At 37.7% G+C, this 22,510-nt stretch overlaps 1 protein-coding gene across 3 annotated transcripts; it reads right to left on the bottom strand.

The window, feature by feature from the left end:
- Nucleotides 1–7,572: 7,572 nt before the first annotated feature.
- Nucleotides 7,573–21,446, bottom strand: znf207b (zinc finger protein 207, b). 3 transcript variants are annotated; one of them, XM_067459500.1, is made up of 12 exons: nucleotides 21,263–21,446; nucleotides 20,764–20,890; nucleotides 20,536–20,674; nucleotides 20,255–20,443; nucleotides 20,105–20,180; nucleotides 19,950–20,020; nucleotides 17,168–17,310; nucleotides 15,927–16,019; nucleotides 15,292–15,504; nucleotides 14,923–15,088; nucleotides 9,054–9,236; nucleotides 7,573–8,838 (listed from the first exon to the last, which is right to left on the bottom strand). In XM_067459500.1, exons 1-11 carry the CDS (start codon nucleotides 21,301–21,303, stop codon nucleotides 9,076–9,078), a joined length of 1,419 nt encoding a protein of 472 aa, XP_067315601.1. In that variant the 5' UTR covers nucleotides 21,304–21,446; the 3' UTR covers nucleotides 7,573–8,838; nucleotides 9,054–9,075. The 3 variants fall into 3 exon arrangements, with proteins under 3 accessions (XP_067315601.1, XP_067315600.1, XP_067315602.1); XM_067459499.1 differs by having other exon boundaries at nucleotides 7,573–9,236; XM_067459501.1 differs by lacking the exon at nucleotides 15,927–16,019 and having other exon boundaries at nucleotides 7,573–9,236; nucleotides 21,263–21,445.
- Nucleotides 21,447–22,510: the final 1,064 nt, after the last annotated feature.

A 22,510-nucleotide genomic window follows, 5' to 3' on the forward strand; every position in this document is an offset into this window, starting at 1 on the left:
GCAGCCACTGAGAGGACGTTGTTTGCCGTTTTTTCACCACTTCTCTTCTGTTTTTGTTTGAATGAATTTGAATTTGTGGTTGGTTTTGATTTGAAGGACATTTGATGTTGCTCGCTGCGGCTGCTCTCTCTTCTGGGTGTCGGCTCGTGGTCTCCCTCGGGCTTGAACTGCATGGTGGCTGAAGTTTGCACCAGGCTAGCGTCATCCGCGTCCGGCATGATGTTTATTCATGTATTGTTATTTTTTCCCTTTGTTGCACTTTGAGATTCTTCGGAATGAAAAGTGCGTTATAAATAAAATCTATTATTATTATTATTATTATTATTATTATTAAACTGTCATGTGGTTGGTTTTGACGTTGGCTGTCATTAGGCTATTATAATGTCATGATTTTTCTATAAATTTAATTTGTCATTTACATGTCATTAGGTGTCAATACTCTGTCAAATTATTTTATAACATTGTCATGAATCTATTTCTTAACCTAAACTACAGTGGTACAAGTTGAATTTGTCATTAACATGTCATTAAGTGTCAATACTGTGTCAAATTATTTCATAACATTGTCATGAATTTATTTCTTGACCTAAACTACAGTGGTACAAGTTGAATTTGTCATTAACATGTCATTAAGCGTCAATACTGTGTCAAATTATTTCATAACATTGTCATGAATCTATTTCTTGACCTAAACTACAGTGGTACAAGTTGAATTTGTCATTAACATGTCATTAAGTGTCAATACTCAGTCAAATTATTTTATAACAGTGTCATGAATATTTAGCTTGACCTGAAATATGGCATCATAGAGGAAATCGTACAGAGTCATTAAAAACTATTAATATAACTCAAAATGATAGAGTGGCATAGACATATACACCTATATGATGATGTCTATGGTGGCACCACTGGTAATGTGTACGCTGTAACAGTTGTTGGCAGAGCCTCAGTCAGGTTAGTTTGTTTAGGTGTTTAATGTCAATTTAGTTTGCAGTAAGTAAAAACAATTCACAACAACGTTATTTTGGGTTTAATATACTTTATTTAAACTTTCGCTCACTCTTTAACGAATAGTTTGAGTTTATTCTTACCATTTTTTTTTGTTTGTCTGTTTGTCATGGCGTGGCGGAGTCCCGTGTGCTGGTGCACCGTCAAAAGTGGTTCGGGCGGAAACGTTGGCCCTATATATAATGTTCCGGCCTAGGATCTAGTCGCAACCATTCAGCCCGGGGTGGGGCTCTAAAGACTATTCCTCTTATTTTTATACATCGGAAGATAATTTATAAAGTGAAGTCATTTGACAAAGTGTTATTTTTCTGTGTTTGTTTATGTGTGTATATTATATATGTTTATTTTGTGTAATGGCCAATATTTGTGTACGTGTTTTCCCCTTTTTGCGTTAATTGGTGCTGGTCACCTGTGTATAAATTCATGCCTTGTGTTTTTAAGAGTCAGTTCTGTGAGAGGGCAGGTCTTAAAAATTAAATGATTGATTTTATTTCTCGAACTCCTTTTCATATTTTTAAGACATTTGAAATTGTCTATTATCTAACCTTCTGTTGAAGCTGGTGGAGGAAACTTAAAACATAAAATAAAACATTATGAACTGAAAAATATTAATGATGCTGTTATTAAAAAATAATTTGACAGCGTATTAACACCTAATTACATTTTAATGACAAATTAAACTTGTGCCACTGAAAAAAATGTATGACATTATAATAGCCTCAGTCAACATCAAAACCAACCACATGACAGTTTAAGGTTAACCCTATAAGCTAAGTAAATTTCTTAAATTTGATAATCTGTTATGTCATGTTTATGACAGGTTATGTTGTCTTGGTAATGTCAAGTTGTCATGACAAAGACACTGACAGGTTATGATGTATTGGTTTATGTCAAGTTGTCATAACAAAGACAATTTCGAAATGTCATCATCGCATTAAAAATGACATAATTAAGCGAATGACACTTAATGACAGTTGTCATAAACATGCATAACAACTCGTTCATATTCATGACACGTGTCATGTCATGATTATGAAGGTGTCATGTCAGTCTTATGCACACCCCTTCAAGTAAAGTGTTACCCAATATTCAGTCAAAGTTTTAGCGCCACCAACTGGCAGCAGGATGTGTCACTTTTTGAAAAAAAATTAAATCACTGTCTTACTTTCACCCGATTTACTTCAAACTTCATCAGTATAATGTGAAAACATGACAGATATAGACATACGAATGGATTCCTGATATTTTTTAAACTGTTGCTATCGCAAAGTGTCATTTTAATTATTTTTTTTGGGTGTTTTTGAGACTTAGCATGCTTGAAATTGTGTGTGTGTGTGTGTGTGTGTGTGTGTGTGTGTGTGTGTGCGTGTGCGCGTGCGCGTGTGCGTGTGCGCGTGCGCGTGTTTTCTATACATGGGCTTTACAGAAGGTCATTCTGTTTTTGAAAAGACACGTCTTAAAATTAATTATTTACTGATAAAAATCAAATTGATTTAAAAAGTATATTTCATATGATTTTCTAGTTTATAAGTTGTCTGGGTATCACCAGACCAAGCTCAATTTAAGATTTGATCAATGAGCATTATTTGAATGACTCTGTATGCAATTGGATAGTCAACTAAACAGACTACTAAACTCACCAATAGCGTGCCAGGTGAATAAGTTAGTCTGTGATTTGTTCCCGCACAAGTGTAACAGAAGCAGTAGAAATGAATGTACAGGTTTTCAGACTGTGTTGCAGGGCGAAGTCAAATCGCTGGCAGATCACGCTGGGTTTACCCAGTCAGTCTAAGTAAATTTTATAATAAAGTTTATAATAAACTTCCATAAAATTTAGACGCGCATCTTACTCTTACCTGACACTAATATTAAAATCATTGCTGCAGTTTCTGTGATTTGGCTTTAATCGGTCATTTTGTAATTAACATTTTTTATTGGATGCTACAAATATTGAAATGAAAGCATGCTTAATTGCATAAGATTGTAAATAGCTAAGGTAGGTCAAAAACACATGTAGAGAAGTGTTAGGATAATACAATATCACCATTCGGACGGTATTCTGCGCTCATTTAAAATTGATGTGACATCATCTGACATGAAACTGATTCATTAAATTTAATTGATCTCATAGATGTGACTGTTGTGGTTCGTAGTCATAGCAGCACCAACTGCTGCAGTTAATGTGGTGAATCCAACTTCATTTGTAGGGCACTAACAATATAGTTTTATATAATTTGTTTAACAATTGTGTTAATAAAATAAAAAGACCATGAATTAAATACTGGCCTTCTGGACTTACAAAATTTTGAGCTGCAAAAGATAACTTTGCACATATTTGAAAATTACCTATTATATCATATTACATTAGAATTCATCTATATTTAAATTCCATCATGGGTGTGGCTTGTGGTCATAGCGGCACCAGCTGCTGCAGTAAATGTGGCATATTTGAGCGATTTTAAAATACTCTCCTGTTTAAATGCATATTGCCTGTCTTGCACAATTTGCCTGAAGCCACCGGGGTGGTGGTGCCACCGGCTTGGGCCCGTCATCGCTGCTCGCAGCTTTAATCTTTTGGTTAACTTCTGTGGAGTTGAGATATTTGTACCAGTCGCACTGAGACAATTCAAATGGTATCAAACACATATAATACTGTATCGTGTGGATTGACATTGTAATATAGAGATTCAGGATGTATTTTCAGTGTATTCAATGTATTCTCAGCATGAGACAGGGAAGGAATTGGGGGAGAGGGGGTCAACAGGGAAAGATGTAGATTAGCTGATACTGAGGTGAGACTTGCGTCTCCAGTGGTGTGTGAGGGACAGTTAGATGTTAATTTCCTTTATTTTCTCAGAGAGTCCTTGTTCTTCATTCAGACATTTCGGCATATACTAGTTTTTTCAGTCTTACAACACATACGATGCTCATTCGAATAGTAGCCCGCCGACACATCGCTGGGCCTCTGGGCCATTCTATCACTACACATCAAAATTTGACTGGCTGATGACCCACGTCAGTCAAAGTTATGGCCCAATGGAAAATAGCAGCTTCAATGGAAGGCAAGCTATTATTCTAGTGCTGGTCCTCGGAGCTGTGATGCGTTTAGATGATGACATATGGTAAATACAGCTCAGCCTCACAAAAAAATAACCACAATCTTTATGGATATATAATTGTAACATACTGAAATATACAGTAATTGCATTTAGACATGTTCAGACACACATTCATTTAATTTATTTAATTATAAAAAAAGAAGTATATTTTTGATTTTGACAGGGCTAGCAGAGAAGGCCCTGATAGCCAGCCACTGCTTCTACATCAATTTCTTGAGTTTATTTGAAGCTCGTTGGGCATTGAATGGAGTGCGTAGGGTGCTAGGCAACATGTCAGACGGGTCCGTTTATGTTGCATGGTTTATGGAAGCAAGGTTTCGGAGGTGTGAGACCCAGGCGCTCAGCGCTCATTAACCCCGGCGAGAGCAGCCTTAACTCGGCTCGTCCTTCTGACGACTGCCGCTGCCAGAAGCCCCTCCCATGACGCAAATTTAAGCTGTTGTGTAGTGAATGAAGCGAATGGATTCAAAATGTTTACGTGTCCAACTTTGCGCGAATTGCACTATTTATTCGCGTCACTCGCGTCTGGTGTGAACGCAGCATAACTTATGTGTGCTAAACCGGAACTATCGCCCCGTAGAAGCTGTTTTTGTAAAAATAGGCTAACGATTGCGTCATAACCAACGTAACTCTGTCGCACAGTCGAGAAATTACCGTATAGACAGGAAGAGACGCTCAGAAACAATCTTTTACTGTCTATGAGGCAGTCGGGGGGACGTGGAAAAAAGTCAGATAGTCAAGGGAGAAGAATGGGGAGAAGCCGATAGTGAGCCAAAAGCAACGGGAGAAAACATTTAAATAACGTGATTTAGATTTCACTTTCCACAACTACTAGAAGACCTACAGCTCTCAGACAGGTTGCTTACGTCACATCTACGTCGTCAAGCTCAGTCTGAGCCTGCGCAGTTCACTCAGCCATCAGGAAGTGAGTGCCTCTGATTGGCCTCATTTTTCCACCGTTGAAGTACATGGGATAGTTCTGTCCATTTCTTTTACTGTCTATGGTTTTTTCCCCTAATGCTTACCAACAAAATATTTAAAACAAAATGTTTTCAACTTCACCTTTGTAAGGGGCAGGGGTTTCAGGCTTTTTGAAATTCAAGAGGTAAAGGAAAATATGAGTGTTTTAAGTTATGTTCATTAAAACGGTTTAACTGTTAATACTCTGAACAAAGCGGCAGATTTCTGCAGACAAACGTTTTCATGGTCTGGCAATCATCGGTGATAAATGTGAAGTTACTTTTTGCACATATCACACAAAGAAGAAAAAAGGTGTTTGACTGTTGTTCAGTTTAAAGTGGTGGTTTCTTGTTTTTTTTTCTAGGCTTGGTTGTTTATGGGGCACAGTATAACATGTCTTAATACTTTTTTTTTAACACCATTTTTCTTATATTTTACCTTTAATCCACACCGCTGTTTCCACTGTTCTCTGAATGGCTCGTTTGCTTCCTGCTTCTATGAAGCCCATCCCTCTGAAAAACGCAATGGTCTTAGATTGGTTAGATGGCCAAATGTAGTTTCCTGTATTTTTATTGGCTGAAGTGCCAAGCACAGGTTGTCCGGAAACATCACGCCCCTTACCATTACGGGCAGAAGTCACATCTGTGATGACTAGCAAGGGTTAATGATGTCACCAACCCAGAAAGAAGCTTGTTGTTGTCCAAACAGGCTATTTTTGTAGGCAATAAACTGTCGTAACTTTAAGACAATATCTCAGTTTGCATTGAACTTTCAGAGCGGCGCTGTAACTTTGCAGATGCTGTTATATGCTCAAGCAGCAACATTACATTCAGAGATTAGCATATGGCTTTATCAGTAAAAACCCTTGAGTATATTCATATGACTGTGCTCCTCGCATTCATGTAAACGGACCTATGCTGAGCAAAGTAAGTGTTTCAACTTCTCAAAAATAATTCCTATTAAAAGTTAAGCTTCCAACGGCATGAACTGAAAACGTGCCAGACTGAACATGCTGTGAACAACTGCAGCTAGCGCGGCCACGCTTACCTCAGCTCTCATCATGAGCTCATTCATGGCGGTGAATGTAACCTGATACCTGTAGCATTAAGCCATGTTTATACTCGACGCGTCCGCCTGAGGGTGCGCGCGGCCAAAATGTCGTCAACGCAGAGTGGGTGGTCGTGCGCGTTGGCCTGTTTACACATCCAAATTAGGTGCTTATATTTACCCTTTTAAATAAAGATCCATGTTAAATCAAATAAATAAATCACGACACTAAAATGTTTTGTGAAATTTGGAAATATTTTAGAGATATTTAAGAGTTAATTTAATTGCATACATACATTGTGTTTTCATGTCAAAATATCATCAAGCCAAGATTCACTGAGTTTTACACAATTCTTTTGTAGTGTGGTTTTTGGCAAAATGTACTAAAATAAATATCACCTGGGTACAGTTAGCCCACTTCTTTTCAATGCTTTTTCCTGAGGGTTTATAGAACAATTTGCCCTCTGTAGTTTAAAAGAATAGCACAATGGCGAGTGCGTCAAGTATAAACGGCACAGCATGCGTAGTCAGCGGAGGCTCTTGTTTGGTTGTCTTTCATCCCCATGAGACAAATTAATTTCTCAGTCTAGAAGGCACTAACTTCAAAAACAATTTCACATTTCTACTACACTAATGACCCAGTTTAAATACAGATTCATCTTCACAGCGCTTAAGTACCCCTTTAAAATCTTAGTTATTGATTCATACTAACTAACAATAGCAGATGTTAGTACAGCTATAAAAAAAATTAAGAGACCACTTAACATTGAGAAATCCATGTTTCTCAATGTTAGTGGTCTTTTACTTTTTTACAGAGCTGTATGTGTTTGAAACAAGATTTATTCTCATTGTTCTGACAAACTAATTGGTGTAAAATTTACACTTGATTTCATTGATCAAACCTTTTCAGAGTGTATAAGTATACAAAAAAAATGTACAGTATGAGAAAGTTTGTCAAATTAAGTTTTTAATACTAAATGCAAAAGTAGTCCAAGGCACTCGATGGGTATATTGAGAAAGTTAAAAAGCCTTTATTTTTTCATGGCTTAAACATTTAAAAAATTGGTGACAGAGACACCAATGTCTCTGTGTCTCTGTCACCAATTTTTTAAATGTTTAAGCCATGAAAAAATAAAGGCTTTTTAACTTTCTCAATATACCCATCGAGTGCCTTGGACTACTTTTGCATTTAAACTTAATTATCCTACACAACCAAAGAGCACCGAGATCTTACACCCTGTGCAGCACTTCCTGCATTCCTTTGCATTGATAAGTTTTTAATACTGTTGGGAAACGCTCCAATATATTGAAGCTCAAATAGCACCAAACTGCATGCCAAGAGAGGTTGTGAAAGTTTTCATGTGTGAAAAATAACCATAAAACCATGTTGACAAGTACTGTACTGCGCATTAAAATCCAAGCAATGAGACACTCAAACTAGAATACAATTTGTTTATTTCACATTTGTAACATCAGTCTAAAAGAACCCTACCTTTCTATTTTAAATCAGGAGCAACAATCCTAACAACACTTCTCTTCATTCCAAGTAATACCAAATTACTTGGAAAAATGAAAACCTATGGTCTGAGATTTTTTTTTTAAAAAGCAGGAGTAGCCAACCCTGCTACTGGAGCTATATTCCTGTAGAGTTCAATTTATAGCTTCACCACATCTGGAATTTTCAAGTAATCCAACATTATGGTTATAACGCATGCCGTTCAAGGGAGTTTGATTGACTTTGCAAGATGGTATCACCAGGAGGAGGGTTAGCAACTTTAAAAAAGATCAATCTAAATTGACAAACACTTGACTGGTAACTATCTTCAGTCAATTGTTCCTGCTTTTCCTCAAACGATAAAAAACAACGTGATATTCTTGTGATGAATCCCAATTAGAACCCATGGGTGAAATAATAAACATGCAGTAAAATTGGATCCTTTGCAACAATTCACATAGCGGGTCTTACCTGCAGACCAGGAAATGCTTCCAAGCCATTGTACCAATTTAATACTGGTAAGTGAGAAATATCACATCAAGCAAATGTCAGACAAATGTGTGGGGCATTTCAAATCCAACTTCTGGATAGCTCATTCATGCAACTAGGTTATCAAGCAAAAATGTGTGATTTGACAGTTAAACATTAAGGAGTGATTACGCCTTTAGTCTTTACTATAAATGTAAAATTTTAATGGTGTGTTAGACTAAATACCTATATGAACATTCCAGAACAAATTTGTTATTGACAGAGCGAGTGTATCTGTATCATCATTATGGCTTTATCAAGAAAACCAACCTGCCTGAAGACTCCACTGTTCAGGAAACACTCACAAAAACAAAATCAAGAAGAAAAAAAAAAATCAAAATTAAGTATGGTTTTATTACAATGCACAGAGCAAAAAACAAAACAAAAATACATAGAGACATATTTACCCTTGTGCTATTTAAACCCTGAATAAATGGGTGCAAACAGTAAAAAAACAAAAAACAAAACAAAAAAAACCACCATGACAACAGTTATCTGAAGCCCTCACCAAGCTGATGTTGGGGACGTAAAGTCCAACAGCACAGTATGGTGCTGTGAGGGCTTCACTACTAAGATAAAAACAGAAATCTTACTGGAACTTGCCTTGCGTATGGAGATACTGTTAGGCCAGCGGCTTCAATATATTATGAACCTTTGTCTAATATACTGTACTTGTACAACCTGAATGAAACACAACAGGAAGAAAAGCAATACATGTATCAACTGTAACATTGATACTGCTGTTATCTTCTTAGTCTTTATTTAAGGGCTGAATCCAATACTTTTGTGTGATATTACATATCTTAAATGTCCAGTTTTTCTTCAGCAGTGGGTTTAGAGCTCATTGGTTTGGCTACATTAAAAGCACAAGATGAGAAAAGGTTTAACCTCCAAACCTAGTGGGACGACAGCGCTGTTTCAGTATCGGCTGCCTGGAGACATTACAGGTGGCCTTATGCCCATGGGAGGGCCAGATGGGCCAGCTTGGTATGGGGGCACCATTGGGGAACTCTGTCCATAAGGAGGCATGCCACCAGTCATATAACCAGGCATGCCCTGTGGAGGACCACCATACTGACCTAAAAGCAAAAATACACAAATTGTGAGCCAACTAGAATCAAAGTTTATCAGTTGCTTGTTTAAGCCATGTCAGTTTAAAAATCAAGAGCAAGGAGACTGAAACTCGCACACTGTTTGTGCGGTTTGCAGACAGCGGATGAACACCATATTCAGTTCTCTCTTCTTTTTGAGCTTAAACAGACACGTGAACACAAAATGAGTCAACATGCCCATCTCAGCGAGTATACTCATAAACACAGTCAGTTATGTGTCGTAAACAATTGAAAAAGAAAACAAATGTATCATATTGTATTCGTGCATTCATCTTAGTGACAGCAGAAAAATATACCCTTAGCTCCACCAGTGTTAATCAAATAACAAGCTTCAACTCCAAGAATCCTAGAATGGTTAATTCTTCACAAATAGAGCTAGTCAAATCATCTGGTGAAATAGTTTTTAAAATCGCTATATAGTATAGTTATAAGTTAATTTTTTTCCAATATTGTACAGCGCTATACTAAATATTACATGATTAAACAAGATTGACTGCTAATATTAAAGGGTTACTTCAACGATTAGCATATATGGCTTTCTATCAGTAGTAACCCTGGAGTTTATTCAAATGATTGTTTTATTACTAAATTATTGATCATTTTTTTGGAGTGTATTTGACCAATAATAAGCTGGAAAAAGAAGCAAATGTCTGCACTTGTATCATGTCAGAGGCGGCTTTATTACGGTAGTCTATGTGCGCTAGAAGTCTTCACAGGTCAAAAAATTTGTACCCGAACCCGAAGAGACCTGCAATGTTCCACACAGAACCGACCCGGACCCGTCTACTATTCGATCTTTTATTTGTCTTTTATTTGATAGCTGGAATCGAACCCGGCAGGAAGACACAGACCCGACTATCTTATATTCCACTATAAACTGCTCTTAACAAGTCAATAAACAGGCTGGAAAAATAACTTTGTCTCAGCCTAGCTAACGTTATAGCCGTCGTCTCCCTCTTTGTACCTGATTGTGATATATTACAATATTCCTCTTTTGTTTTTTAAGCATGAGCTTGATTCACTCATCATTTCAGCTGTAAAAGTCCACTTTATTTCAGTGACTGATTTACAGCAGGGCATTTCAACTCGAGTTAACCCGCATATAATAACTTTGACTGTTTGCCCTTTTGAACTAATAACGATTGCTTGCTCGTTCAGTGCCATGGCCGCTAACGTTAGCATTATTTATTTGCCATAATCTGCCGCGCCTGACAACCAAAACTTTAAAGTTTCGGCTGACTCTCAAACAAGACGGTTCATTCACATTATTTTGCCATAGAAAGTATGTGCTTGAGACTGCACTCGCGCGTTAACTGGAGCAACCTGAAATATGAGCTTTTTTTTACGCAATTTGAGCGTCACAGAAAACATTTATGTGACCGTTCACCTGAGGTCTTGTTCCTGATTTGAAATATACCGTTGAGTACATTTACTGTGCGCATGCATTAAATCAGCCCACTTTCTAAACGGCTGAGAGAGCGCGAGCAAAAGAGAAAGAGTTCGTGTTTTTAAAAAAAATATTTCTAAACCTAATTTCCCGGCTTAACTTTTCTCATCCAAATTTAGCAAATTTGCAAGTTATATAAAACACACAAGCCGTGATGACTATCACAGCCAGGTGTTCTCCGAGTCCTATCGACGTATTACATAGGGTACAACGTTAAACAGACCCGGGACCCGAAGTAATAAATTGGGACTGGCTGACCATTTAAAATATAGACCCGAACCTGTATGGGTCCCGGGTCGGATCCCGGGTGCCCCGTGAAGACCTCTAGTGTGCACTAACACTAACACACTGTCATGAGGAAAAATCCACCAGAACGCGCGTTCAGCGTGTGCAGAAGTTAACTGGGCTGAGTGAGAATATGTGGGTGTGTTTCAACTCGATGCTGTAAAAATTGAGAATCGTATCGTTTCAGATATTCCAGTATCGATACTAGGACTGAACGATATTCTGTTTTAACATCGACATCGCGATGTGCGCGTGTGCGATAGTCACATCGCCGGAACATGCGATGTAAAGGGTAGTAGTATTTTTATACGGTCTATGGTAGCAGCCCATGGTGTATTAAGGAAGCACACAGTAAACACGAGTTTGTTGCTGGAGTGACATGCACGTTCCTCATACCTGCACAGTGATTGGTTTGCTGTGCCGCTGCTCACCGCTCACGGGCTAACATTCACTGCTAAAATGCGCACCGAAGAGGAAAAAAAGTTTCGTACCAGAAATCATCTTTTTGGGACTATTTTGGTTACATAATTGAGGATGTTGAACAAAAAGAGTACAAGAAACAAGAAAACACCACCAATTTGTCTGATCACTTCTAACGGCACCACAAAGATCTTTACGACGAATACAAAGCAGGGCTCGACATGAACGCTTGTCAGGGACATGTGGGTGTTTTGAAGGGACAAGTGAAAGAATTTTACTTGACTGACGGACAAGAGCCTGATTAAAACAAAAAATAACTAGCGAATCACCAAAATGCAAGAATGTTTGTGCATTTATTTAGTGTAAGTGGCGATCGATTGTGGATAATATATAATGAACTGATGATAATAAGGTCGCACTGTTCACGCTCGTGCAGCCTCTCGAGGAGAAATCACAACACGAGCGTTTTCCTGAATACCATCACGACTGAAAATGACACTGATTTCATATGACAGTTCCATAAACAACTAACATTCACTTAGTCACTTACATTTTAGATGCAATATTTAGTGTTTTTGTTCTATTTCAGCAGTGAAAAGCGTTCATAACAGACCCGTAAGACGTCTCACTCACAGCAACAAGTGTGAACGATTCAGCGTTCGAATGAATCGTTTGAATGAACGACTCAGTGACTCACTCATTAAGACGGTCACCTGCTGCCACCTACTGGAGGTTTAGTTTCATGTTTGCACATACTTTCCAACATTTCTTTTTGTCACTTGTAATGAAGCTTGCTTATTAGTGAAATTATTAATATCACGGAATGGTAATTATTGACTTTAGCCTGGATTGATGGCTCTCAATATCGCAATATATATCGTTGGGGAAAAAAATATCGCAATGTAATTTTTTTCCAATATCGTGCAGGCCTAATTGATACATATCGAAATATCGATATTTTTGACAACACTAGCCGAGAGCTTGTTACCGTTTACCTCAGCTCTCATCACAAGAGCTCATTCATCACGCCTAAATGTAATCTGACTCCTGCAGAGCTTGTGCTGTGAGACTCCCTCAGCGCCTAAATCACATTATATTGAAAAGACACGTTCAGTTTTTAATTGTAGTGCCTGTTCTCAAACTGAACTGATTTTATGAAGATGAACGCGGTGGGAAAGTGATCAGTGATTCAGTAGCGGTGGCTTTGGGAGTGGTCTCGTAGGGCAGCGAAGCATTCTGGGAATTCTTGTCTTTCATTCCCATGAGACAAAAATACATTTTCTGTCTTTTCTCAGTCTAGAAAGCATAAAAATACAATAGAATGCTGCTGAATAAAATGCATCTTGAATCTTTTGCTTTTGTTGCTGTGAACTCCGTTAAATATAGGCTCTACTGCAGGAATTAAAGATCTGATTTATAGGCTATTCACTTTGCAGAGGTGTAAGGTATAAGAAAAACTGAATTATTTTATTCACGCAAACTGCGTTATTTTTTTAAAAAATTTGTTTAGATTGTTTAGCTTGTTTCGTTTGCAAGTGATGTTTCGAGCTGTATCAGCCTGCCTCAGATACAGAGACGCCACGTTAGAGCAGCCAGCCTCGGGAAGCGACTTTCATTTGCTTTCCTCCACCAGTCAGGAGCTTGTACTAGCCTACTGCTGTATTGTAATACAGCTTATTTTGCATGTAACTTCATCACCCTTTCTGTCGAAATGGTCCCACACATTTGATTCTTTCCCATTGCTTAATTTTTTAACTAATGTGTAGAATACATGCAGTGTTAATAAGTGTTAATTGGTCAAAATTCTTACTAACAGTTAACGGTTACACGGTCAATATGAGCATCCCTACTCATTACATCACTATTACAGTGCCACAGCATCCATTTATTGCTTGGCCACTATTCTGACAAACAATGACTAAAATTAGTAATAAATTATACAAAGTAACATTACACAGAAAAAGTGGCAGGTATATTATTTTGCATTAACACTCCAAGACTTAATGCAAAGGTAATTTGACAAAGTATCAGATCATTTTTTTCCCATCCATTGCTATGGTTATCACTGTCAATCGGATTGAACAGCACATTTTAATATGGTTGTCAATCCAGAAACGTTTAAATGTGTAGTTAGCAGCATAAAAATATTAAGTACATTCCGACAGCGAGCAAAGTTTGCTGCCATTATAATCACTGAAGCTGTCAATTACAACAGGAGGTACACAAAGCTGCACTCTTGCGAAATCTGTTTTAATTAGGGCTGTCAATCGACTAAAATATTTAATTGATATTTCGATGAGTTAACTCGCGATTAATCGCAATTTAATAGAACATTTTTATCAGTTCTAAATCTACCCTAAATTAATGTTTTTAATACCCTAATCAACATGGGTATGGACAAATATGCATGCATTATGAAAATGCACATGTATTATTAGTGAAACCATATTTAGAGCATGAAGACTAGACATGTTTCAAAGGTCACAGATGTTTTTCAAAGAACTTGTTCCTTCCTCTTAAGCCTAAGCTTAAAAATTTAGAATATGCAGTGCTTCCTCTCATTTTAAGAATATAAATAAAGGGAGTTTTTAAACTGTCAGTTTAATTCAGGACAGGGCACAGTTCATATGACAAATTGGTAATGTGAAAGCTGCCATATGGACCTGGGAGCACACCAGTACCAGACCATACCTGGAGGAGGTCCATATTCCACAAACAGGAATATAGTGTGGCCCCTTTAAGAGATACGCTATTGAACTGCCAGTATTTTGTGTGCGCGTGCCAAACTGTGCCACGATTCACACGAACAGTGAGAGAAACTTGGATTCGGGAGCGGTGTTGTTCAGAAAAAAAATGCACTTTTCTTTTGACCTGGAGTCTAATAAAAGTTAAGCAGAAAATATAGTAGCTTATGCATTCTATAACTGCACTTGTTTCAGAGTAGCCTAATGTTATTGTTAACCCTTTTCTTTCCCTATTAATGTTTTCTGCTGCATCCTTTACATCTATGGCTGATCTCAGTTTCTCCAACTATGGGCCAGGGAATAAACAGAAAATGTAATTTTGACAGCCCTAGTTATAATCAATGAAGTGTTTACACTGTACAATTAATCTTTTTTGACATTGTATTCATGTTTTGTTGGTTATTAGGAAAGGATTCACAAGTGTGCAGAACTTGCGTTAAACAAAAACTCTGCCATTTTGGTGTTGAGCAGATTGTGACTAACACATTTGATTGGCCATTGTGATCACACTTGCAACAGGTATGCCTATAAACAGCTACAAAACCACGTTGTAAATAGAAACCTCAGACGCTCGTCACAGAGCACAAACACTCACAGGAGTGTTTCAAAGCAGTAACTATCAGCAGGTACCAGTTCTGCAAAACGGCACATCAAATGATAAAACCTTTAGCGGGACTAAACTTCATTTTGTCAGAAAAGCCCTGCAATGGTGACGAACCATCAACAGAAATGATATGACCTACAGGCACAATCTTACCATGTATGGGATGCCTCATACCAGGCTGCTGAGGAGGTATAACCTGCTGGGCAGGTATCATTCCTCCAACTGCTCCACTAGGGGGAGCCGAAGCAGCAGCTGCTGCAGTCTGCCCAGGCCGAGGAATTAGCCTCTGGTACCTAGGCAGCTGAGCTCGTCTCTCTTCCTGAATTGGGGGCCAAGACAATAACAATGCAATCAGAAACTTGCCATAACAAGGACATATTTTGGACTGCATGTATTCTAATATCATCATTTATTATCAATTATTAAATGTTGTGCTTTTGCAATATTCCTTTAACACCAGATAATGCATTCACAATTACTTACTGTCAAAAAAAGTAGTTAGAGCAAAACTCGAGCACTCACCAGCGAAATATCCTCATCAGGGTGCATCAACTTACTGGTAGCACTCAAGGTGGTGAGGGTGGCTGGCTTACTTGTGACTGTGGCAGGGGGCTTGGCCACAGTGCTGGGGGAGGCAGCAACAGAAGGAGTGGAGGAAGGCTGGGTGTAGGCTGGGAATGTCACTTTGGGAGAATCAGAGGTGGTTGATGACGGTCCTGATACAGTCTGCTGCGCCTGAAATGAAAAGCTGACATTTTCAAAACATGCTTGGAAGAAAAACAAAGGTCTTGCTCAATCACAGCACACACTAAATTATATATAAAAAAAACTTTGGATAATTACAGAAAATTATAAAATTCTTAAAAATACAGAACTTATGATGCAAAAAAATCAACAACCTTTGGATAAGAAAAGGCTACTTGGTGGCAAAAATCTCTTCAAAGATGATTACATATATTGCACATGTAACATGCCGAACACAAATAGCATATGCATGCATCAAAAAACCGAATCAAATAACTAAGCAGCTAAATATCGGCCTAAACAATATCAACACCACAGTTTCATATGCATGTGTGCATAGTAATGACAGAAACAAGCATGTCTGATCTCCATGCTGTGCTGCAGTAAAGAGAAGCACACAAACTAGTGCGTACTTGGGCAGAGCTAGGGAACAGAGGTTTAGAGGAGGCAGACTGTGTCTCTGCACTTGCAGGGGTGGCGCTGGGGCTCGCAACACCAGTCCCCATCTGAAGCACAGAGAGAAAGGATAACAGTAAAAACCTTTCCTTAGACTCAACTCAGGATTCAAACTAACAAAGTAACCTGGCAATTACTCTAGGGTGTTTGGGCAAAGATTTTAAAAGCCTGTTTAAAGGGAGTTATAGTCTATTAACAAAAAGATCTGCTTGGCTCTTGTCCATTACAGTCACTTTATTTGTCAAAAAAGAAAACGAAAATCACTTCTCCATTATGCCGGGTTCAGACTACATGATACCAGCCCGGATTTGGTACAATCCTTTTGACATTAGGCATCATGGTGATTCACAAACAGCAATGGCCGTCAAGACGCAAGAGTTATATAAAAAGATAAATCACACGTCGTGAAGCACTGCAGACTGACACGCTATCCTAACATGCTTTTTTCCCCCAGTCCTCCACGATGGGTTCTGTGGCAATAGTGACACTGACCAATATAAGCACAGAAGCTCTTCTGTACACAGCTTTCATACATGGAGAAACAAGAGAGGATAGTATTGGTGCTGCTAGGTGGAATTACATAAATGGAGGAAAGATGGAGCTATGAAAATACTCCTGTCTGGCCCTGTGTGATGTTTCCTTGAGGGACTACCATGCCACTGAAAAAATAAATGCTGGCAATCGATAGCGGAGGGGCTTCGAATTAGCATTAAGCTTGCATGCCGCATTGTTTATGCCATTTCTGGAAGTCAGCTGCCTTCTCTTACATCATGAACGTTTTTAAAGACAGCAAGCGAGGATTGGTCAGGAAGCAATGTGAAGTCTGACATGCATCTTGTTCAAGACAAGAATTTAGGAGTGAAATCACAATTTGACAGTGACTGTCATAACAGACAAAAATAGTGTGTAGTCTGAACCCAAAGCATTACACTGCCCACTGGTTTTCGGTTGTTTCTTTAAATCAATCGGACAATCAGTCAGGGGACTACAGATGAAAAATAGCCTTTTGGCTAATTCTGTCTTTTTTACTCATGTTTGTTCATGTGTTTTTATGAAATTGCATGTGTCCCCTTACAAATAAAGTAATTTTAATCTACGATCCAATAAATCTTGTAATGATCCCATACATTTTTCAAATCACAAACAGTGTCTACATACTAATCCAGCAAACAAGTCAGTCTGGTCCTACATTCGGTACCTGCACAGCGCTGGGGAAGAGAGGTTTAGAAGCAACAGACTGTGTGGCAGGTACAGCTGGTCTGCTGGCCATTCCAGGAGCAGTGACAGGGGCTGCAGGTGCCATTGGAGGCATGCCAGGCCTTGCAACATGGTGTGGCATTCCTATAAACAAGAACATTCTCTACTAAAACCTTTGGACAATTTTTCAATGTTTTGTACATTATCAATAAAATCACAATGCTTGAATATGACTAGATACAACAACATTTTGGTGACCAAAAATATTCACCCAAAAATGAAAATTACCTCATGATTTACCCTCAAGCCACCCTTCTTTCAGACAATTCCAATCGGAGTTATATAAATACAAATTCTGGCTAATCCAAGCTTAAAATTTGAAGCCCACAAAGGGGCATCCATCCATGATAAAAGTAATCCACACGACTCAAGGGGGTAAATAAAGACCTTCTGAAGTGAATCAATGCAGGGTTCATACTATTTTTACCAATAAATTTCCATGACTTAAACAAATATTCATGACCCAAGCTTCCATGAAACGTCTGTGTATACATGTAAAATAAGAAAAATCCATGTAAAAATGTCAAATCACAGCATATTTTTAATGAATTAATGACAAGCTATGTGGTTTAATACAAAAGAGGATTAGAAAATGTGATGTTTATCTGTGAGAGAAATCAATCCATATTTATATAATTTTTTACCTCAAATACAACGCTATATCCAACAGCCATCATGTACTTCACTTCCGGTAAGGTCAATAATACACACTGGCTCATATACCCAGAGCGTGCATATTGACCTTACTGGAAGTGAATGCTGTTGGATATAGCGTTGTGTTTGAGGTAAAAAATGATATAAATACAGCTCGATTTCTCACACAAACTGAGTTTTGTGTCTTAAGATATCAGTGTGTTTGCATGAGGCACAGGGCTCTTTGTGCATGTTTTTTTTTTGCTCTCTTAGAATTGTTACCCATTCACATGCATTATATGACCTACACACAGCAACGGCTGAGCTAAAAATCTTCATTTGTGTTCTCCTGAAGAAACAAACACGCCTACATGTTGATGCACTGGGGGTCAGCAGATAAATATCACAGGCTCATTTTTGGGTGAACTTTCCCTTTAACACGCATCAATGGGAGGCAGGCAACAATGAACAATTAAGTGTCCAGTAACACTGACAGTAACTTAACAAGGTGGCAGGAGTGCCAGAGACAAACTTTTGGAATACAAAATTTAATGAGATGAGAATTTAAAAAGATTTTAAAACAGCTTTGCTTCCTATTTACCATTCATTGCAAATCATCAAATCATCGTTCCTAGCTGAATTTTAATTTTAATTTCTGTAATTTACCCCTAGGCCTATAATGTTACAAACTAAAAATGCCAGACATTCCCCCATGCAAGGGTCAGAAATTACATTTTCCATTAAGGGGCTCCTTGCAAGATTTCCAGGAGCATGTATAAGTACAATTTTTAATGATTACCTGTGTTGTCATTTTTCAAATACTTAAATTAAACAATTACTTAAATCAATCAGAATACTATAAAGACTTTCATCAATAAAATGTTATCATTAACAAAAGCCTGAAATCTGAAATAGCATAAATGTTTATTTACACAGACTGTTTAATATTACTCAAATTATAAAAATTAATTAACTCTTTTTTACAGAGTCATTATTGTCAGGTAATGCTCTTGATATCGTAATAATGATTATTAATGTCGTTGATTAATAGATACATAATGTTTTTTTGTGTTTGGAGAAACTACAAGTTATATAGGTTATTCTGACTACACAGATAAAGGAATCTTACAAACTTTACAAGTTATATCAATGCTTTTTATGCATTAGAAAATCCATATGATCTTACCAGCAAGATTAATAAATTATATTAACCAGAATAAACTAAAGTTATATAGAAAGGGAGCAGAGACTGTGACCGATTGTGAGTCTATCCATAGCTTGGGTCTAGCGCGAGTTTAAACGCTCACAAACACTCTCGTTAAAATCAAGGAAGATGACAATACTGCGACATTAATCTCTGACATCCAATCTGGACATTGTTGTTTATGATGACGGGAGAATTTCAGGTTTCAGCGATGGCCAATCTGAACGCTTCTGATTGCCCATTATGCTCAACAGAATGCGTGTGATTGGTTGTAATGCTCAACGCTGCAAAAGGAAATCTGACAGAATGCAGCAGTCGGGTGGATCGAAGGAACGGATCCGTACTCTTCTCGAGTATGTTTACAAAGTTTGATTAAGCAATATTATCACTTAAACATATCTTCTATTACATACATATTTTAAAATACATTTCCAGGACATTTCCAAAACTTTTCCAGGCCTGGAAATTGCTATTTTAAAATTCCATGACTTTTCCAGGTTTTTTATGACTGTACGAACCCTGTCAATGGGCTCCGATTGTATTCGTCCGAAAGAAGAATATCATATACACTGTGAGTGAATTTTCATTTTATGGTGAACTATCTGCTTAATAGTGCACAATATTGATCAGGGTGGAAGCACTTTAGTCACCAAAAATGATGCAAAGGGAAGCAATATGTAATAAATTTGTTCATCTAAAATAGAGGCAGCTTGTTGCCAAATAACTTTCTTATGACTAGTTTAATTTACCCAAGAACAAAACCCTGAACAGTTTAATTAGAAAATTGTATTTTCAGTTTTTTTTTTTTTACCAAAGCAGAGATCACTAAAAATGACTTATATTAAAAAATTCAATCTGCAATAATTGTCTATATTATAAGACTGACCTGGTGGCATGCCATGCATCATTGGAGGCATTGCTGGACCATGAGGCATCATCCCTCCCATTGCCATCATGCTATTCATAACAGAACCAAAGATTAATCACATTAAACCATTATACATTAGTTTATAATTTACATAACTGAACTTTGAGACCTACCCCGGTGGCATGGCTGGCATTACGGGTGGCATTCCAGGGATCATTGGTGGGACTCCAGTCAACATAGGTGGCATGCCTTTAGGAGGAGATATGTCTCAATGGGGCACACATCTGTTTGAGCTGTTCACTGTAAACTATTGTCATACACACCTGCATAACCAACGTGTGGCATGCCTTGGGCCTGAGCTCCAGGATGAATGCCTGCCTGGGTCATTGGGGGCATGTAGGCAGCCTGAGGCGGAGCAGCAGGCTGCTGAAATGACGAAGGTCCGGCTTCATCATCATCATCATCATCCTCCTCATCAGAATCATCCTGATTCTGTTTCTTCTTCTGACTTTCTGCTCAGACAACACAAGGTTATATTTCTCTTAAAAAAACATTCTGACATTGTACAAACCAATATGATATCCTAACCACTATTACACTGTACCATGTGACTTTTGTTCAAGTACTCTTCTCCGATCTTGCATGTCTTTATCTGGAATACCCTCCATGCCGTAGATTTCCAATTCTATGTCTGTTCTTCCTGGTATTGCATTAGGAACGGCATCTATTGTCTCTTTGTGCACCTTTAAAAACAAAGAGATTTATTTCAAAAGCCCATAGCACAAATGTGTATGTATATGAGTGTGTTATAAAACAAAACAACTGTCCAAACCTGCATGCAATGTATGGCTAACCCAGGTCCTGTGTACAGCTTCTTGTGACATATATGACATTTGAAATGTTTGGCTTTCTGGTGCTGAATGAGAATCTTTTCATCATCAAAATCTCTGTTGCAGTACCTTAAATCTGGTTAAAGATTACATTCAGGGATGTGAAATGCATGATATGAAATTTTGATGTTTAAAAATGTTTGATGTTTAACTTTAGTTAGATCACCATTACAGTGCAGCATGTTCAGAATGCGCATAGCTAAACGTTGTGACAACTATTATGTGTAAAATACTCTCTAAACTCTAACGTGGCATTCTAAAATATTAAAAGACCAAAAAACGCACAAATACTACAACTACAGCCTTCTGATTTTCTTTTAAGATGTAGCAATAAATATGACTATAGTGTGAAACTGACTTCATGAGCTTAAATTCATGATCACGCTGCTAACGTTACAACAACAGCACTGAACAGGCCGCATTGTGTTATGAAAAGGATACCAGCACCAGGGCTTCATTTGCTTCTTCTTTTTTCGTCCCATTTCAACAACAACTCGTTATCGTCTTCTACTCCACAAATGAAAGTATTTAAACCCGTCACTAAACAAAGATTATTGACTTCAGGTCGGAACACACAAAAATGGCGCGGCTTCTCTAATATTCCTTCACCCACAATGCAACGGCATATGACGCAAACACGCAGCTGCGTCGCGCGCTCCTGACGAAGACCACCCGATTTCTCCGATTTCTCCTCCCACATGGGAACAGGCTGTGTCGTTACTTTCTTCACATATTTGGTGTGGTGCGTTATTGTTAGCTTGTTCTAGCTAATTATAGTACTATTGCTTACCATGTTTACATTTTGTTCTAAGATTTCTTTTATTTCGTTAAATGCAGGGGGCTTAAAGACAGTATTAAGAGAAAAGCTATTTTTTTATTTTGTAAAAGGCAACAGGCACAGTGTATTTTTTTTTACAAGAGACTCATTCCAATACAGAAAACTCAATATTTTGGAGAAACCAATGGGGGGGATACCATTTTATTTAGCCATGGAACTAATAGATCGGCTGGTGTTGCCATATGTTTAAACAACTTCCCTGGAAAAGTTGTTGAAGTTAAAAGAGATAAAGATGGACACTGGATTGCTGCAGTTTTGATTGTTGAAGGAACCCCACTGATTTTCCTGAATGTTTATGGTTACAATGGACAGTCAAGAAACAAAATATTGCTAGAACAATTTTCAGAAATTATTAGTGAATTGAAAGCACTTTTCCCAACTGATAATATTTTGGTGGGTGGAGATTTTAATTGTGTCCCTGATGAATGGATGGATAGATTCCCAACAAAGTATGTTGATTATGAATACAATCAAAATATTACTACTTTTTGTATTAATAATTCCCTAATAGATGTTTGGAGACATGTTAACCCCGAATTAAGACAATATTCATGGATTAGACCCAATGGGAGTTGTAAATCAAGAATAGATTTTTGGTTGATAACACAGGAACTCTTCAAATATGTTTCACAAGCTACAATTTCTGCAGCTCCTATTACTGATCATTGTATAGTTACTGTGATGCTAATGCCTGATACAGGAATAATAGGGAGACAAAAATATTGGAAATTTAATGCAAATTTTCTAAACGATGAGCAGTTTTGTAACATGATAAGAAGCATTTTATATTCAATCAGGACAAATGAAGAGATTGACTCATGTGGAAAGAAATGGGAATTTTTTTAATATAA

This window comes from Pseudorasbora parva, chromosome 12 (assembly GCF_024679245.1).
Source record: "Pseudorasbora parva isolate DD20220531a chromosome 12, ASM2467924v1, whole genome shotgun sequence".
NCBI classification, from domain to species: Eukaryota; Metazoa; Chordata; class Actinopteri; order Cypriniformes; family Gobionidae; genus Pseudorasbora; species Pseudorasbora parva.